Source organism: Andrena cerasifolii, chromosome 16 (genome assembly GCF_050908995.1).
Source record: "Andrena cerasifolii isolate SP2316 chromosome 16, iyAndCera1_principal, whole genome shotgun sequence".
Taxonomy (NCBI): Eukaryota; Metazoa; Arthropoda; class Insecta; order Hymenoptera; family Andrenidae; genus Andrena; species Andrena cerasifolii.
The window spans coordinates 9,973,805-9,991,196 of NC_135133.1; the positions used below are offsets into that span (position 1 = coordinate 9,973,805).

Genomic DNA, 17,392 nt, shown 5'->3' on the forward strand with positions numbered 1-17,392 from the left:
CACAATTTTTCTTTAGACGCTACCATTTTAGGAATATTTATTATAGCGTTCTATATTGATTATTGATAATATTTTTCTTTTTATTCAACATATAATACTCCATTGCACATTACAAATAAATATGAAAGACATTTTAAATATACAATCTCATGTTTCACCATCGGTAGCAGTACAAAATTCAGTATTCTCATTTAAAACAATTCCGTCTCCGTGCTTGGTTTCGTTTATTTCATCGGCTTAGGGCCAAGCATATTTTCCGGCTTGACCCACTCGTTAAACTGTTCCGCGGTCACGCCATTCTTTAGTGCACCTTCTTTCAATGTAAGATTCTCTTTGTGTGCTTGTTTCGCAATTGCAGCGGCCTAAAGAGAAAAATATATTTTATGTTACGAACAAACGAAGGAAAATAGTAAAATAGTCTGTTTCAGTTACGCTTAAAACTGTAAATGCAAGTACCTTATCGTAACCGATGTGCGGATTTAACGCTGTGACGAGCATTAAACTATCGTTCAATAGTTTCTTAATGTGCTCAACATTCGGCTTGATACCCACAACGCAATTCTTTGTGAACGAAGCAGCTGCATCGCCTAGAAGTCTCGCAGATCTTAACGTGTTCGCAGCAATGACTGGTTTGAATACATTGAGCTCGAAATGACCGTTGCTCCCGGCGACAGTTACCGCGACATGATTACCCATTACTTGGCAACAGACCATGGTAATCGATTCGCATTGCGTAGGATTTACTTTGCCAGGCATAATTGAACTTCCTGGTTCGTTTTCGGGGAGAGACAATTCTCCCAAACCGCAACGTGGCCCACTTCCCAAGAACCGAATATCATTAGCTATCTGAATACATCAACATTACACGCAATAGTAATTACATTCAGTTAAAGCTTTAATAACGTTCTGTACTTGGATCTCATAAAAATGTACCTTCATAATTGAAACTGCTACTGTGTTAAGTGCACCGTGCACTTCTACGAGAGCATCGTGCGCTGCTAAAGCCTCAAATTTATTAGGAGCAGTTACAAATGGTAAACCGGTCAGTTCCGCGATCTTTGCCGCCGACTTCTCCGCGAAGCTTTCGAACGTATTCAATCCAGTACCAACCGCGGTTCCACCGAGCGCCAACTCGTACAGCCGTGGAAGAGTAGCTTTCACTCTTTTGATGCCATTCTCCACTTGTTTCGCATAGGCTGAATATTATAATTCTCGTTAACCAACGATCTTCCCATAAATACGGATCCGTAAAGTAAGTTAACACCAACCTGAGAATTCCTGACCCAGTGTCAAAGGCACAGCATCCTGAGTATGAGTCCTACCAATTTTTATAATATCTTTCCAGGTTACGGATTTCTGTTTCAAGGCTTCATGCAACTTCTCCAAGCCGGGTAGAGTTACCTTATTAATTTCCATAGCAACTGCTATGTGCATAGCAGTTGGGAATGTGTCGTTACTACTCTGACCCTTATTTACATGATCGTTTGGATGCACAGGTGTCTTCGATCCAAGCTTACCACCGAGCAGTTCGATCGCACGATTCGAGATTACCTACAGGGGGTTTATAAATTAAGTAAAAATACCATGCAAGTACTACGAGCATTAAGTAACATAAATACCTCGTTAGTATTCATATTGGTTTGTGTACCGGAGCCCGTTTGCCAAATTACCAGTGGGAAATGATCCTTATAAAGTTTGCCACTTATAACGTCATCTGCAGCTTTGCTAATAGCATCGGCCAGTTTTGGGTCCAATCCGAAGCCTTTATTCACTTCTGCCGCAGCTTTCTTCAATATACCCATTGCAACAATGATGCCATACTGGTTGAATACGATAGACACACATTAAAACAGCTATGAAGAAAAATGTAATGGTGCTAACTAATTGTATGTTCTCTTACAGGCATGCGTTCAGAGGTGTCGCCAATTGGAAAGTTTATCACCGATCGCATGGTTTGCGCTCCATAGTATTTGTCAGCAGGGACTTTGAGTTCGCCGAAAGTGTCTCTTTCAATACGATATTCCTTACTCGCGTCCTGCAATTGTACCATTAACAGCACATTAAAACAGCATAAATTTAAGTACCAAAAAAACAGCTGAAACGAGTGTGTACCATGGTTAAAGGGTAAATTATATAAGAGAAACGTAGCGGGTATAGCTCCACAACGGATATTAACAGTAGTCTGAGCAGGGGAAATTGAAGGTCAGTCAGATGAAGCCAGTTAGTTGCGATAAGGTGTGCATGTGGATAATGTATCTATGTACATACACAGGCAGCTCTATGTGCCCATAAAATCTAAGAGATACCAGAGAGAAGAAAACATGGTTAATTGCTATTCCGACAAATATACGTGAATTAATTAATGCAACGACGACGTCAACAAAAAGGGAAACTTCGTCGAATCTTATAAGAAATGTAAATAATCTGTTGCGTACTATTTTTTCTTTTTCATCGAGTCTGAACTTTATATATTGAAAAGTACATTATTCCGCGTCGAAGACGATCAACTGACTGTCACGCGTGAAATCCCGCTCAATTGTTAATTACAGACGCAAGGCATTTAAGAAATTGTATACATGTAAAAGTATCCGTAAGTACCGCGATGTTTTCCGCGATCAACGTGCAGAAACTATTTTGAGACCGGGCCCTTTGGCGATTATATAAAAACCGGCCGTAAAACGAATTTAAAAGCCATGGGCAAGAAAATCCTAGGAAGTTAAATGGCAAGATGAGTGCGCATAAGACTGTCGATTAAACTGCATGGGCTTCGCTAAAAGTGTTATGCTTTTCGCTGTTAACGCATTAATGGGATTGAAAAACACTCGTACCTTGCTGTCGCAGCCCCTGGATACCGCCGATGTGCTCACTGACAGTCTTAATATAAAAGTCCCGGACGAAATCTTCAATTCCCGTAATCCCCGATGAGCGGGCAAGCATCTTAGCAGCTTCAACGCCATTCCGATTTCTTTTAAAAACCCTGAAAATTTTTTAAAAAGGAAGTCCTAACAGGGCAGCCGACTGTCCAGCAAAGTGTAAGTACTTATGTGCCGGGTGAGCGGCTTAAAAACCAGACACAAAATATGCGATAGTTAGATTGAATCTTCCCTGCCTGAGGGACAGAGCGCCGAATTTTGATTGCACATGCAAATAGAGAAAACAGCGACATCGCAGCACGGAGAAATAGAAACACGAGTGGCCCGTGATTTTCGTCAATTTAATATATTTATTTCTCTGCCACGCAATAACTCGAATTTAGAAGGAAGATATTTAATTCCCTTGTATTAAATTTATCTTATCATTGGTGCAATTCGTTACGCGCAACCATATCTCCGTGTATCGCAGCGTGAAATTGCGCTCCGTAGGTGAAGCATTGGAAATTTTCATACGGCACAGGATAATTGCGATTTTTTGATTGGATGGCTAACCCGTGGTTTACAAAAAGCGTGCACTTTTGAACATACCGTCGAGGATCACGGGCCGAAACTTTCGGTTTTTAAATTATTCGGTCGGTTACGAGCGGCGGTTCGCCCGATTAATTGCACGTTAAACGTCGATCTGATCGATCCCGGTATTTTAACCAGCCCGCATTAACTTTGGTCGCCATTCTATTTACGGTTACGTTCGCTGTGGTGCTTTCGCCCGTATAGCAGAAGTAACGAAACTATGGTGCATCTTGGAAAAACGTCATGTCAATAGCTGCGAGCCGATAGATTCGTCTGACTATGGATTTATCTTGCTAGCGGCGTGTCAATCGGAATTCGGAATCGCCTCGATCGCCGGCAATACTCGACGATTAAAGCCACGCAGCCACGTTTATTCCATTCCGTTGCTTGGCCACAACTATTTAAGACCCGGGTCTCATGTAAACAGCACGCGGCTCCTATGTGTCATCAAAACTAATGACGCTTATTATGTAATTTGCGTGCACGGGGGAATGCTATGGTCGAAAAAACGTGGATGAAATTTGCTGGAGTTCGAGTCACCAGCGGTGTCTTTCGAAAATGACTGACTTTCCTTCTTCTGCTTTTGCAAGGTGAGTCGAGCGGTGCCCCATTTCGCACCTATATCACACGATCTTCTTTGCTTTTCCTTGTATCCGCGATAGAACCGAACGTTTTTACGTGTCCTCGGATCGTTCGCGTTAAACGTATGCTTAATTTTTAATTTGACGACGATTATTATCATTATCCTTAACCTAGAATCGCGACAGCCGGTTCTGCTGCGATCTCGTGAACGCGATTTACCGAACGATTCATAATGACTTGAATCTTTTTTCTTTCCCTTTTTCTCATATTAATCGATCGAGTTTCCCGAACTCTTGCAGCTTGTAATCGCCTCGCTTGATTAAGTTAAATTGATAATATCGGTTCGAGCGTATCGGCGGTAAACGTAAGCCTAATTTATATGTATTTATCCTTAATTTCGGAAGGTCAGTAATGTTTTAATGGTTCTTTTAAATTGTGTACGGCACGTGAAACACGGTGGTTCTCAAATAACGTAATCTTTTGTGCTCTCTATTTGTAATCAGTGTTAAGAGATCTAAATAGAAATCATCTTCCCGCTCGATTAAGATTTGTAGCGCGAGCATAAATGGAAATGATTTTTAAATGGCTTGGGCATCTGTTTATTCACGTTCTCCAAACATTGTTATTGAAATTAGTATCAATACGAATTACTGGCAGAGATAGCGCTATCTCTTTTGTTTCCAAATAATGTTAGTAAAATACGATAATTCCATATTCGTACAAGAATTAGCATCGCAAATTACAATTTAAAGGCTTATCGATTGTATCTTGGTTTTTATACAAGAAACAGTGCGAAGTGTATGAAACAGTGCATTATCTTACCTACTACCCAGCGGTCCAGCCATTTCTTTATGGAAGTCTTAAATGAGATTGTCGCAAGCCTTCAAAAGTTGAGTAAACGAAATATATAAAGTTATTCGGAGTCGTCAAAGAATAATCACTCGGACTCTAGCCACTGTTTTGTGACAGTAACAGGTTATGCCGATCCATTTCTTATTAATTACAAGAAGATTGCAATAGTTTGTGTCTTGCAGGGTAATCAGTAACGTGTTGACTTGTATAAAATGTATTGCTCGAACCTGCTTTGTGATATTAAACAACTGCTATTGTATACCTACGTACGTAGTATGGATGACACTATTGTTCCCCGTAAAAGTTTATCAGCCGCAAGTATATTGGCGGATCGAGGGACTATTTTTCCATTGGCTGTTAGCGATGGTTTCAATGTGGACTTGGTCCGCAGGCTATGATAGTAAGTACGCAAACGATATACACTTCTTACCTATATACATTTAACATTCACATAAACAAATAAACGAAATTCAATTCGACAGTAATAGAGCAAGGAGATGATATACAGAAAATCATTAGCGAAAGGACATTAGTAATAGCGAATCATCAAAGTACCGGCGACGTTCCTATTCTAATGACAACGTTTAACGCAAAACCAAATGTGTTGCCTAATCTGATGTGGATTATGGACAGGATCTTTAAATTCACTAACTTCGGCATAGTCTCCATTTTACATCAGGACTTCTTTATCGTGTCTGTAAGTCGACATACATAATTTACTAATCCGACGGCGTACGAATTTACATAAATAACGAGGATATATTTGTTCTAATATCAGGGTCGTAAACGGAGGGAAGAAAGTTTAAAGAAGTTAGAAAAACATATAAAAGCCTCGTATATTCCACGTAATAGGAAATGGATGGTTCTGTTCCCAGAAGGAGGTTTTTTATGTAAAAGACGGGAGACGTCGCAAAAGTATGCCAAGAAGAATGATTTGCCCATTCTTGAAAATGTAACTTTGCCACGGGTCGGAGCAATGCAGACTATATTTGATACGATCGGCCCATCGCAGGAGAATAGTAGATCGGATCGGCAGATAAATAGCAGACCAAGTAAATAATCTGACAAATCATACGTTAAGCTTATCGTATTATTTCACGTTTTGTAAAGTTCATGTGAAATCTCTGTATTATTTTCAACTACAGGTATGGAAGTAGCTAAGCCAGAAATCAATTGGATTCTTGACATAACAATAGCATATCCTCAGGGTAAACCAATTGATTTACCTACAATTATAACTGGTTCTAGACCGCCGTGCGAAACAGTATTGTTCTATCGAATTTATCCTAGTTCAGTGGTAAGTTCCAGAGCACAAATTAATCCTCTTCCTACCTGTTACGCGAAGGTACTTGAGCCGCATGATCGTTTTCAGGTTCCTCGAGAACCGGAACTATTGTCCAAATGGTTGTACGATAGGTGGGCTGAGAAAGAAGCACTTTTGGAAAATTTTTATAAGTACGGAACGTTTTTTGGTACACAAGCATCGGCCAATGAAGGTTCCAAGGTCCATCAGGATCCGTTGAGATTCCTAGTCGTTCATTTATTTTTTATAACGTCTAGTTATATACATTACAATATGTTTGCATACATGCTCTCTTGCTTCTGGTAAAACGTCTTATGCTATACAAGGAATTACGTTCAAATATAGGTGAAAATTTCTGATGTAGTGAAGTAAAACTATTCCTGCCTTAAATATTATTCTTGATGTTGACTAACAAAACTAACGAGTGTATGAATTGTCAATTCCAAGCGAATGTTTGTAAACTAGATACGTCATAGGTAGTTAATTGCTACTAGTATTTTTAACGCTCCGAAGACTTATCCGATCCCATGTCTGCTACACCAATTGAACGAATGTCATACGCCGGAGCTATCCGCGATTCCTCATTACTGGGATTTAAACAACTTTGATATTAGAACAGGGAAATTATTGTTCAGTTGGCTAGGTTCATTACGGCAAATTGTTTGCACGGTTCTATAGATCTAGATTATAGTTAGCCATTCCTCAGAATATTTATTTTAACTTATATAATGAGGCGCATAGGATACTTCACGATGTTATATTTATGACGTAACTTTTGTAATGAAATTATGAAAGCTTGTCTTTAACAAGTTTGATGAAATCAGTAGCGTAAGGTTGCCAGGAGTTTGACGGCAGTCTTATTTTATTTAAATGAAAAGATAGCTCAGATTCATTTCAACGAATAGGCTACTAAATACTGACGCTTGAGCAGCTCCGAAGGCATAGAGACGATTTAAATTTTCCTTTTGTAGAAAATTCAATTGTAAAGAGTACACTTTACTGTTCATATTTATATAAGTTAAACGATTTAACACTTGTTAATTCAATTACATGTATCTAATGCTACCACTTATGTGATAGCTTCGAATGCGCTATATTAATGTAAACATTATCGTTCGTATTTCTCGATTTTCCGCGAAGTGTGAAAATGTGTCTACGCGTGACTAAATGTCTGGAGGACTTGGCAGCATTTCAGGGGCGTGGGGGGATTCTCATAGTATCCTGCATGTGTGTTTTTGTAATATCTTAAGTAGAATTTCTAATATTCTATGAGATGGAATTGCAAGATCTAACAGTTAAATGGTTGCCGCGATCGTAGAAGCGGTAACGATAAGTAACCATTTCAGGAAAGATATCCATTGATTTGTGATAACACGATGAAAAGAAAGAATATTTTTCAATGCGAAGTCAATCATACAAACCATAATTTTTTAAATCACGTATTAGAAAACTTACATATAAGTTCATAACTCTACGAGGAGGTAGACGTGAATTTACTACAAATTGTTCGGAAACAGAGGGGAAAATAAAAAGCGGTATCATAAAATCAGTCGGAGTAAGTAAGGTGTGTATGTTCGTTGCTAAATCTCAACCGATAATAATGCTATTCAGTAAAGGAAGACTATACGTCAGCTGTGCCTTGTTCCTACGGACAAACTTCAGTGTTAGTTGTATATATGCATACGCAAATCTCATAGATAATTTTCATAGTTAAATCAGCGCCTATAATTAATTTTTAAGATATCCAGGTTCCATCATTTTACAAGAAAGGGAGACATAGAATTAATAATAAATGAAACTGTATCCTCTATGCTGCCTAATTGGTTATTATAAACTGAAAGTTGTAACCCGAAAACCGAAAGCAATTTCTAGACTGATTCATTCTGGGAAATAAATCGGACAAAGAGCATAGCAAACAAAGCCACGCGTTGTTATGTAACGAGCATAGTCACTAATTTTATCTGTGGTTACTATTAACAGGAAGCGTTTTAAATGTACGGCGTGCCCGTTTCGATGGTGGGATAAAATGTAACTGTACAAGACAAGAATTTTGATAAGATCGATGTTAGTCGCATTAAATAATAGGTATAGACATTATGCGCATACTAAGAACATTCACTTCCTATAATATGCAAGCATATTGAGACATGGAAATGTTCGAATTTATAAATTCGCGGCGGGGGCACGCAACCGTTGAAAAGTACGAGTGCTGTTTGCATTTCTCTGCATTTTATTGCATTTAACGCGAAAGATGGGAAGCGCAAGCGCTAGAAATTTATTTGCAAGGCGGAAGGTTTTTTCATAGCAGGCAAGCTACCGAATCAAAATAATTTATATTAGTGAATTCAATAATTTCTTCTTTCTCATTCACATTACAACACTGCATTTCCAGTTGGTAACGGGATAGCCAAATACTGTTAACGTTTAGTTCCATATCTTTACGAAATATTTATGCGGATCCATAATCTCGCAACAGAATGTCTCTAGTCTCTTGGTTGCAACCTTTAGAAACAATAAAAACAAGATTCTAAATGTACTACTAATTGTATTATAAGAAATTCTTAAATTTATTAATAAAATTTATGCCTTGCATTATGAGAATGGTTGTGTAGCGTTTGAAACTATTTAATTAGACGTAACAATCTACAAAGAGAATGAAACTTGACTTTGTCGCTAATCAAAAGTTACAAATATACATTAAGGTCTTGCTGATACCGAGTCGCGAGTGATGTAACGATTAAGCGCTGTCTTACGGACCCGAGAACACGAGGAAACGTAACATCGCGAGCATAATGATAATTGCATAATAGTAGATTTACGTCGTCACAAGGGCCAATATTTTTTAACTATTTAGATAGATTAGGTTCTTAACACGCGGTACAATAAAAGTGAAAAGATCAAGTTTCATTAATAACACGAAGCAATGTAACGGAGAGCAGAATGTTTGTGTCGATTACAGTGAAGTCTATTTGCTGTGTCTGTAGTTATTGCATAAAGCATTTGTTTTTATGTTGGGTATGTGTTATATAGCATATTAGTAAAACGAATCAATGTCACACTTTATATAGCACACATTGCAGATAAATATTGGTATAGCTAAGCTAATGAGAAGTTACGATGTATAAATTCTTTACTTGGGTTGTGTTCTCATTTCTCACGGTTCAGTGATTCTCACGAAGATCTACGCGATGTTAAGATCAGTATTACTTGTCTGCATTTATATCCGAAACAATGATTCCTATTACTTTTATCACTAGGACATATTTCATATGTATTTGAGAATAGTATTTCTGTGTTATGTTCAAAAGGTATTTAGAATATTATGTTGTTCTGTTGAAAGTTAACGGCATCTTAGGTGAACATCGGAATACTGGTGTACAAATTGTTGATATGTATTCTAGGATACTGATATTTGTAAATAAGTGTGCTGTATGAAAGGTGCCGAAAAAACCACGGCGTACATCGTTCCAAATCAACGCACCGCGAGCAATTCTGCAAAGAATAGAAGAATATAAAAAATATTAAGCTATTTTTCCACAAGGAAGCTACACTAACGGTTCTTTTGACCTGTGTGAGAGATGTATACTGCTCAAAAGGACTAGACCATTTTTGTGCAACGCACGAATAAAGAAACATGGTAGATTTCGTAAATTCTTTTATTCTAAAACTGCACAACTCAACGTGTCTTTATAACGTAACGACGCGTGCATCTAATTATGCAACGTGCGACTGCATACATTAATGTTCGCGGATCTTATAATATAAAAACAAATGTAAATGCAACTTAGCGTAAGTTCGTGAAATTTTAAAGAAAAATATAATTCGCTTGTACTGTCTTTTCCTATGAAAACTTTAATAAAATTGTTGTTTTCAAATTAGCTGCGCCCGAAGTTTCAATGCTTCAATCTCCCGCACAAAGTGTTTCGCTTCGGTGGCGGCGCCAACGTTCAATCAGCGAACTACAGAGCGCGTTTCTAATTTCCCAGTTTGTATGTCCATTCTGCCTTCCTGTTAAACTGTACTTATGTTAGTCTGATTTATTTAAGACATGACAACTATCAGGCCTTTTACTTGCAACGACTTATTCAAGTTTAACAACGTGTAAGTTCGAACATGAGTCAGGAAACTTCGATATCCTTAACCTAACAACACTGTTGCAATTCGAAACAGTAACATAGCATGCTTTCTTTCTAACGTTTTTATTCTTTTGCAGGAATTTGGATCCGCTCACAGAGACAGTATCCTTTAAGTTTCATTTACTTTCTAATAGGGCTAGCTACTCATAAGAGCGTATCGATCGGTCATTCCCAATTTGCATTTTCCTTAATCTTCTACTCGACAGTATGGACTTTCCTTTTACACACATTACCTGGCGCACTGGCCAGAATATTTTCAAGTGGCGGAATCGCCAAGTGGAGAGGTTATGGGTTACAGTGAGTTTTATTCTTTCTGTTCTCTGAGTTACAAGCTGCCGCTTCACGTAGAATAGAAGCTTTTACTTCAGTACGAAATATTTCAGTTATGGGAAAAGCTGAAGGGCACGGAGAGAATTGGCATGGTCACATAACGGCTCTGACAGTCTCTCATAATTATAGAAGACTGGGCCTGGCTTCGATGTTGATAAAATCCTTGGAAGAGGTTTCGGAGAAGTAAGTGAAAGACTATGATGTCGGATGTATCGTGCAGTTTTATTGCAGAACATTGTATGTTGTGGCAGGAAGCAGGCATACTTTGTGGATCTTTTTGTAAGAGTTAGCAATAAAGTGGCAATCAAAATGTACCAACAATTAGGATACATTGTATATCGAACTGTTCTAGAATATTATAACGGAGACCCGGATGAAGATGCTTTTGGTACGTAGCTCTTTCTTGGTTTTATTATGATGTATTTTGTTTAAAGCTTCGCGTAGCTTTGACCCTCTGGATGTGTGTTTAGATATGAGGAAGGCGCTTTCGAGAGACGTGAAAAAGAAATCGGTGATACCTCTGACTCATCCTGTGAGACCCGAGGAAGTGGACTAGGTATCGTAAGCAGACAATGATTATTGTAATAACTGGTTATCCTGTAAAACTTATTCTTTGAACAAATGTATCGATGTACTGTCGTTTGCAGAAAAGAAGGTGCCCGGACGCTAAGCGGGACAAGGCGGCTACTTTGCTCGCATTGGCACCCACCGCCTGTGTCCCGTTTGCCTACTTTATCTTGGTCGACGTTTCCGCGTCGGCCAATGCGAGCAAAGTAGCCCCCTGGCCCCGGTTAGCGTCCGGGCGCGTTCTTTTCTGCAAACTACAATATAGAATTATAATTTATGAATAAAATGAAGCTGCATGGATCTAACCGTAAAATTTCGGCCCCGCAGCTTCTCTTGCATGTGGGGCACTTTAAAAACCCCTCGTTCCGAAAATCATTGCACGATTCTTGCACCTGCAAGAGAGGCAGATTTTCGCGCTGCTCTGCAAGAGAAGTTGCGGGGCTGAATTTTGCTTTTTATGTGAATGTGGGCTAGTTAGAAATCTTGAATTTGTGGGTCGAACTGTGAAGAATGCATCTTTTAAAGCCCTTCTTAAGGGGGTAGACACGGGTAATGCAGCGCGCTGTATACCGACACAATCTGGCCCAAAACATGGGTTCGGGATTTTTCGTTTTTCGTCCTTATATGAGCAGATTTGGGGCTGGGCGAGGTCTCATTCGAAAGAGGAAGGTTCAATGCGGAGCGCTCTGCTCATGGTTCAACGAGATTGTGTTGATATGTAATAATATCAGTGTCCAAAGTAAAGCAAAAGTCGAGAAAATATACCCTCAGAATCCAAGCATTTTTAGGTCACTAAAAGAGTTTTGTGACTCAAACGGTGAGCAGAGCGCTCAGCATTGAATCTTCTTCTTTCGAATGAGACCTCTCCCAGGCCAAAATCTGCTCATATAAGAACGAAAAACGAAAAATCGTGACTACATTCCCAAATCAGAGTTCCGCCATATTGGCGATAATACATAGCAAGTCACGTGACAAATTTAGTTGAGGTAGTAGATACGAGATAGCGCCTACTCGGGAGGACTGCCAACGTGGATTCATAGCAAAACTGAAGCGATAGCTGTCGATAGCTTCACCGTCGAAAGAGATGGCACAAAGTAACGTCTCCGGAGAGCAAATCAAAGAGCGAGAAGTGGCGCAGATGTTTCGAGACAGTGACTGTTTAACGAAGAGACGCAGAATTTTCGAACGCCTCTTATTTGCAACTTTAAGGGGGTAGACACGGGTAATGTATGAAATAAAGGGGAATTGTCTTAAATTAGGAAGATAATTATATTCTTTATATGTTTTGCCTGAAATTAGTTGTATTTTCTATAATAGACAAATCTATTTGTTGTATTTTCTATAATAGACAAATCAGATTGCTAAAAATATTTTCTTCTTGTTACAGATTAACCTTGGGAACATTTCTCGGTAGACAGGATTGAGGAACTTTAAGTGAGACAAATGATGGAAAGCTGATAGTGATTTTATACATAAAATGAAGTGAAATTATATATTTTATACTTAATAATAATACAATATTAATCAGCATTCATTTCTACATACTTATATTAATTTATTGTAACACTGTAAAAGCCTTTTCTGCAAATAAAGTGGGAAAAACTTGAAAAGAACTGTATTATTATTTAGAAATACCTTTTACATATTCCTATCCAAATTCCAAACCTTTGCAGCTACGATTCGCAACTTTAAAGGTGACGCCTTTGAAACTGAAATTCAGAATACCTCTTTTCGCTTCATGTTCTCCTGATACCTGGGCCAAAATCTGGCAAAAATTTTCAGAATGCACAAAATTGGGCTTTGTAACAGGAGAACATGATGTCGAAAGAGGTGGCACTAAGTAACGTCTTCGGAGAGAGAATCGAGGATGCCTTCGAAGCTGAAATTCAGAATACCTCTTTTCGCTTCATGTTCTCCTGATACCTGGGCCAAAATCTGGCAAAAATTTTCAGAATGCACAAAATTGGGCTTTGTAACAGGAGAACATGACTTCGAAGGAGGTGGCGCAAAGTAATGTCTCCGGAGAGCGAATCGAAGACGCAGAACTATTCGAAGCAGAAGTTTCGCTGAAATTCAGAATACCTCTTTTCGCTTCATGTTCTCCTGATACCTGGGCCAAAATCTGGCAAAAATTTTCAGAATGCACAAAATTGGGCTTTGTAACAGGATAACATGACTTCGAAGAAGGTGGCGCAAAGTAATGTCTCCGGAAAGCGAACCGAAGACGCAGAACTATTCGAAGCAGAAGTTTCGCTGAAATTTAGGATACCTCTTTTCGCTTCATGTTCTCCTGATACATATTGGCCAAAACCTGGCATAAATTATCAGAACGCACAAAATTTGGGCTTCGTAACAGGATAACATGACTTCGAAGAAGGTGGCGCAAAGTAATGTCTCCGGAAAGCGAACCGAAGACGCAGAACTATTCGAAGCAGAAGTTTCGCTGAAATTTAGGATACCTCTTTTCGCTTCATGTTCTCCTGATACATATTGGCCAAAACCTGGCATAAATTATCAGAACGCACAAAATTTGGGCTTCGTAACAGGATAACATGACTTCGAAGAAGGTGGCGCAAAGTAATGTCTCCGGAAAGCGAATCGAAGACGCAGAACTATTCGAAGCAGAAGTTTCGCTGAAATTTAGGATACCTCTTTTCGCTTCATATTCTCCTGATACATATTGGCCAAAACCTGGCATAAATTTTCAGAACGCACAAAATTTGGGCTTCGTAACAGGATAACATGACTTCGAAGGAGGTGGCGCACAGTAATGTCTCCGGAAAGCGAATCGAAGACGCAGAACTATTCGAAGCAGAAGTTTCGCTGAAATTTAGGATACCTCTTTTCGCTTCATGTTCTCCTGATACATATTGGCCAAAACCTGGCAAAAATTTTCAGAATGCACAAAATTGGGCTTTGTAACAGGAGAACATGATGTCGAAAGAGGTGGCACTAAGTAATGTCTCCGGAGAGAGAATCGAGGATGCCTTCGCAGCTGAAATTCAGAATACCTCTTTTCGCTTAATGTTCTCCTGATACCTGGGCCAAAATCTAGCAAAAATTTTCAGAATGCACAAAATTGGGCTTTGTAACAGGAGAACATGATGTCGAAAGAGGTGGCACTAAGTAATGTCTCCGGAGAGAGAATCGAGGATGCCTTCGAAGCTGAAATTCAGAATACCTCTTTTCGCTTCATGTTCTCCTGATACCTGGGCCAAAATCTGGCAAAAATTTTCAGAATGCACAAAATTGGGCTTTGTAACAGGAGAACATGATGTCGAAAGAGGTGGCGCTAAGTAATGTCTCCGGAGAGAGAATCGAGGATGCCTTCGAAGCTGAAATTCAGAATACCTCCTTTCGCTTCATGTTCTCCTGATACCTGGGCCAAAATCTGGCAAAAATTTTCAGAATGCACAAAATTGGGCTTTGTAACAGGAGAACATGATGTCGAAAGAGGTGGCACTAAGTAATGTCTCCGGAGAGAGAATCGAGGATGCCTTCGAAGCTGAAATTCAGAATACCTCCTTTCGCTTCATGTTCCCCTGATACCTGGGCCAAAATCTGGCATAAATTATCAGAACGCACAAAATTTGGGCTTCGTAACAGGATAACATGACTTCGAAGAAGGTGGCGCAAAGTAATGTCTCCGGAAAGCGAATCGAAGACGCAGAACTATTCGAAGCAGAAGTTTCGCTGAAATTTAGGATACCTCTTTTCGCTTCATGTTCTCCTGATACATATTGGCCAAAACCTGGCATAAATTTTCAGAACGCACAAAATTTGGGCTTCGTAACAGGATAACATGACTTCGAAGGAGGTGGCGCACAGTAATGTCTCCGGAAAGCGAATCGAAGACGCAGAACTATTCGAAGCAGAAGTTTCGCTGAAATTTAGGATACCTCTTTTCGCTTCATGTTCTCCTGATACATATTGGCCAAAACCTGGCAAAAATTTTCAGAATGCACAAAATTGGGCTTTGTAACAGGAGAACATGATGTCGAAAGAGGTGGCACTAAGTAATGACTCCGGAGAGAGAATCGAGGATGCCTTCGAAGCTGAAATTCAGAATACCTCCTTTCGCTTCATGTTCTCCTGATACCTGGGCCAAAATCTGGCAAAAATTTTCAGAATGCACAAAATTGGGCTTTGTAACAGGAGAACATGATGTCGAAAGAGGTGGCACTAAGTAACGTCTTCGGAGAGAGAATCGAGGATGCCTTCGAAGCTGAAATTCAGAATACCTCTTTTCGCTTCATGTTCTCCTGATACCTGGGCCAAAATCTGGCAAAAATTTTCAGAATGCACAAAATTGGGCTTTGTAACAGGAGAACATGACTTCGAAGGAGGTGGCGCAAAGTAATGTCTCCGGAGAGCGAATCGAAGACGCAGAACTATTCGAAGCAGAAGTTTCGCTGAAATTCAGAATACCTCTTTTCGCTTCATGTTCTCCTGATACCTGGGCCAAAATCTGGCAAAAATTTTCAGAATGCACAAAATTGGGCTTTGTAACAGGATAACATGACTTCGAAGAAGGTGGCGCAAAGTAATGTCTCCGGAAAGCGAACCGAAGACGCAGAACTATTCGAAGCAGAAGTTTCGCTGAAATTTAGGATACCTCTTTTCGCTTCATGTTCTCCTGATACATATTGGCCAAAACCTGGCATAAATTATCAGAACGCACAAAATTTGGGCTTCGTAACAGGATAACATGACTTCGAAGAAGGTGGCGCAAAGTAATGTCTCCGGAAAGCGAACCGAAGACGCAGAACTATTCGAAGCAGAAGTTTCGCTGAAATTTAGGATACCTCTTTTCGCTTCATGTTCTCCTGATACATATTGGCCAAAACCTGGCATAAATTTTCAGAACGCACAAAATTTGGGCTTCGTAACAGGATAACATGACTTCGAAGGAGGTGGCGCACAGTAATGTCTCCGGAAAGCGAATCGAAGACGCAGAACTATTCGAAGCAGAAGTTTCGCTGAAATTTAGGATACCTCTTTTCGCTTCATGTTCTCCTGATACATATTGGCCAAAACCTGGCAAAAATTTTCAGAATGCACAAAATTGGGCTTTGTAACAGGAGAACATGATGTCGAAAGAGGTGGCACTAAGTAATGTCTCCGGAGAGAGAATCGAGGATGCCTTCGAAGCTGAAATTCAGAATACCTCTTTTCGCTTCATGTTCTCCTGATACCTGGGCCAAAATCTGGCAAAAATTTTCAGAATGCACAAAATTGGGCTTTGTAACAGGAGAACATGATGTCGAAAGAGGTGGCACTAAGTAATGTCTTCGGAGAGAGAATCGAGGATGCCTTCGAAGCTGAAATTCAGAATACCTCCTTTCGCTTCATGTTCTCCTGATACCTGGGCCAAAATCTGGCAAAAATTTTCAGAATGCACAAAATTGGGCTTTGTAACAGGAGAACATGCCGTCGAAAGAGGTGGCACTAAGCAACGTCTTCGGAGAGAGAGAATCGAGGATGCCTTCGAAGCTGAAATTCAGAATACCTCCTTTCGCTTCATGTTCTCCTGATACCTGGGCCAAAATCTGGCAAAAATTTTCAGAATGCACAAAATTGGGCTTTGTAACAGGAGAACATGCCGTCGAAAGAGGTGGCACTAAGCAACGTCTTCGGAGAGAGAATCGAGGATGCCTTCGAAGCTGATATTCAGAATACCTCTTTTCGCTTCATGTTCTCCTGATACCTGGGCCAAAATCTGGCAAAAATTTTCAGAATGCACAAAATTGGGCTTTGTAACAGGAGAACATGATGTCGAAAGAGGTGGCACTAAGTAACGTCTTCGGAGAAAGAATCGAGGATGCCTTCGCAGCTGAAATTCAGAATACCTCTTTTCGCTTCATGTTCTCCTGATACCTGGGCCAAAATCTGGCGAAAATTTTCAGATATCTCTAAAATCAGGCTTCGTAACAGGATAACATGACGTGGAAAGAGGTAGCGCAAAATAATGTCTCTGAAGAGAAGTAGAAGCCTTGAACGAAAGTCGATAGAGTTTGAGAGTATTGAATGGCATATTTAAAGTAGTGCTTTAATGCGAAGATTTTTAAAACCACTCTGCGTGGAAGGATCTTTTTAGGTGTTCTTTTTAGCATATCTTTTATATGTGATTTGGAATAGGAAGGAGTAAGTAGTGCTCGTTAAATAAAAAAACTCTTTTA

General features: G+C 39.6%; 3 protein-coding genes and 1 long non-coding RNA gene across 11 annotated transcripts in view; 3 read left to right on the forward strand and 1 right to left on the reverse strand.

The window, feature by feature from the left end:
* Nucleotides 1-48: 48 nt before the first annotated feature.
* Nucleotides 49-3,099, reverse strand: LOC143377751 (fumarate hydratase, mitochondrial). 3 transcript variants are annotated; one of them, XM_076829411.1, is made up of 8 exons: nt 2,269-2,378; nt 2,113-2,182; nt 1,901-2,035; nt 1,620-1,820; nt 1,269-1,551; nt 934-1,196; nt 457-846; nt 49-362 (listed from the first exon to the last, which is right to left on the reverse strand). In XM_076829411.1, the coding sequence occupies exons 2-8, from the start codon at nt 2,113-2,115 to the stop codon at nt 225-227; spliced, it is 1,413 nt and encodes a 470-aa protein (XP_076685526.1). In that variant the 5' UTR covers nt 2,116-2,182; nt 2,269-2,378; the 3' UTR covers nt 49-224. The 3 variants fall into 3 exon arrangements, with proteins under 3 accessions (XP_076685526.1, XP_076685525.1, XP_076685528.1); XM_076829410.1 differs by lacking the exons at nt 2,113-2,182; nt 2,269-2,378 and adding an exon at nt 2,829-3,099; XM_076829413.1 differs by lacking the exons at nt 2,113-2,182; nt 2,269-2,378 and adding an exon at nt 2,436-2,676.
* On the forward strand, nt 2,035-2,995 carry LOC143377757 (uncharacterized). The gene is made up of 2 exons (XR_013087404.1): nt 2,035-2,202; nt 2,273-2,995. It is a non-coding gene; the product is annotated as an uncharacterized LOC143377757 (long non-coding RNA).
* A 332-nt stretch (nt 3,100-3,431) lies between the features above and the next one.
* LOC143377752 (acyl-CoA:lysophosphatidylglycerol acyltransferase 1) lies at nt 3,432-8,772 on the forward strand. 3 transcript variants are annotated; one of them, XM_076829414.1, is made up of 7 exons: nt 3,432-4,033; nt 4,810-4,914; nt 5,060-5,277; nt 5,360-5,574; nt 5,656-5,929; nt 6,023-6,174; nt 6,250-8,772. In XM_076829414.1, the coding sequence occupies exons 1-7, from the start codon at nt 4,002-4,004 to the stop codon at nt 6,484-6,486; spliced, it is 1,233 nt and encodes a 410-aa protein (XP_076685529.1). In that variant the 5' UTR covers nt 3,432-4,001; the 3' UTR covers nt 6,487-8,772. The 3 variants fall into 3 exon arrangements, with proteins under 3 accessions (XP_076685529.1, XP_076685530.1, XP_076685531.1); XM_076829415.1 differs by having other exon boundaries at nt 3,434-4,033; nt 4,816-4,914; XM_076829416.1 differs by lacking the exon at nt 4,810-4,914 and having other exon boundaries at nt 3,444-4,033.
* A 1,356-nt stretch (nt 8,773-10,128) lies between these two features.
* Nucleotides 10,129-17,392, forward strand: part of Naa20a (N-alpha-acetyltransferase 20 A) — a 188,255-nt gene continuing 180,991 nt past the window's right edge. The window contains exons 1-8 of one of the 4 annotated variants that reach the window (XR_013087403.1): nt 10,129-10,281; nt 10,394-10,418; nt 10,523-10,613; nt 10,700-10,829; nt 10,898-11,034; nt 11,117-11,202; nt 12,195-12,440; nt 12,601-12,826. Coding sequence is in view for 2 of the 4 variants with exons in the window: in XM_076829423.1 (XP_076685538.1) it covers nt 10,229-10,281; nt 10,394-10,418; nt 10,523-10,613; nt 10,700-10,829; nt 10,898-11,034; nt 11,117-11,202 (522 nt within the window). In the remaining 2 variants the exon portion in view is untranslated. Of the gene's footprint in view, nt 10,282-10,393; nt 10,419-10,522; nt 10,614-10,699; nt 10,830-10,897; nt 11,035-11,116; nt 11,203-12,194; nt 12,441-12,600; nt 12,827-17,392 lie in introns of those variants that run through there. The other 3 variants (XR_013087402.1, XM_076829423.1, XM_076829422.1) reach the window with 3 other exon arrangements.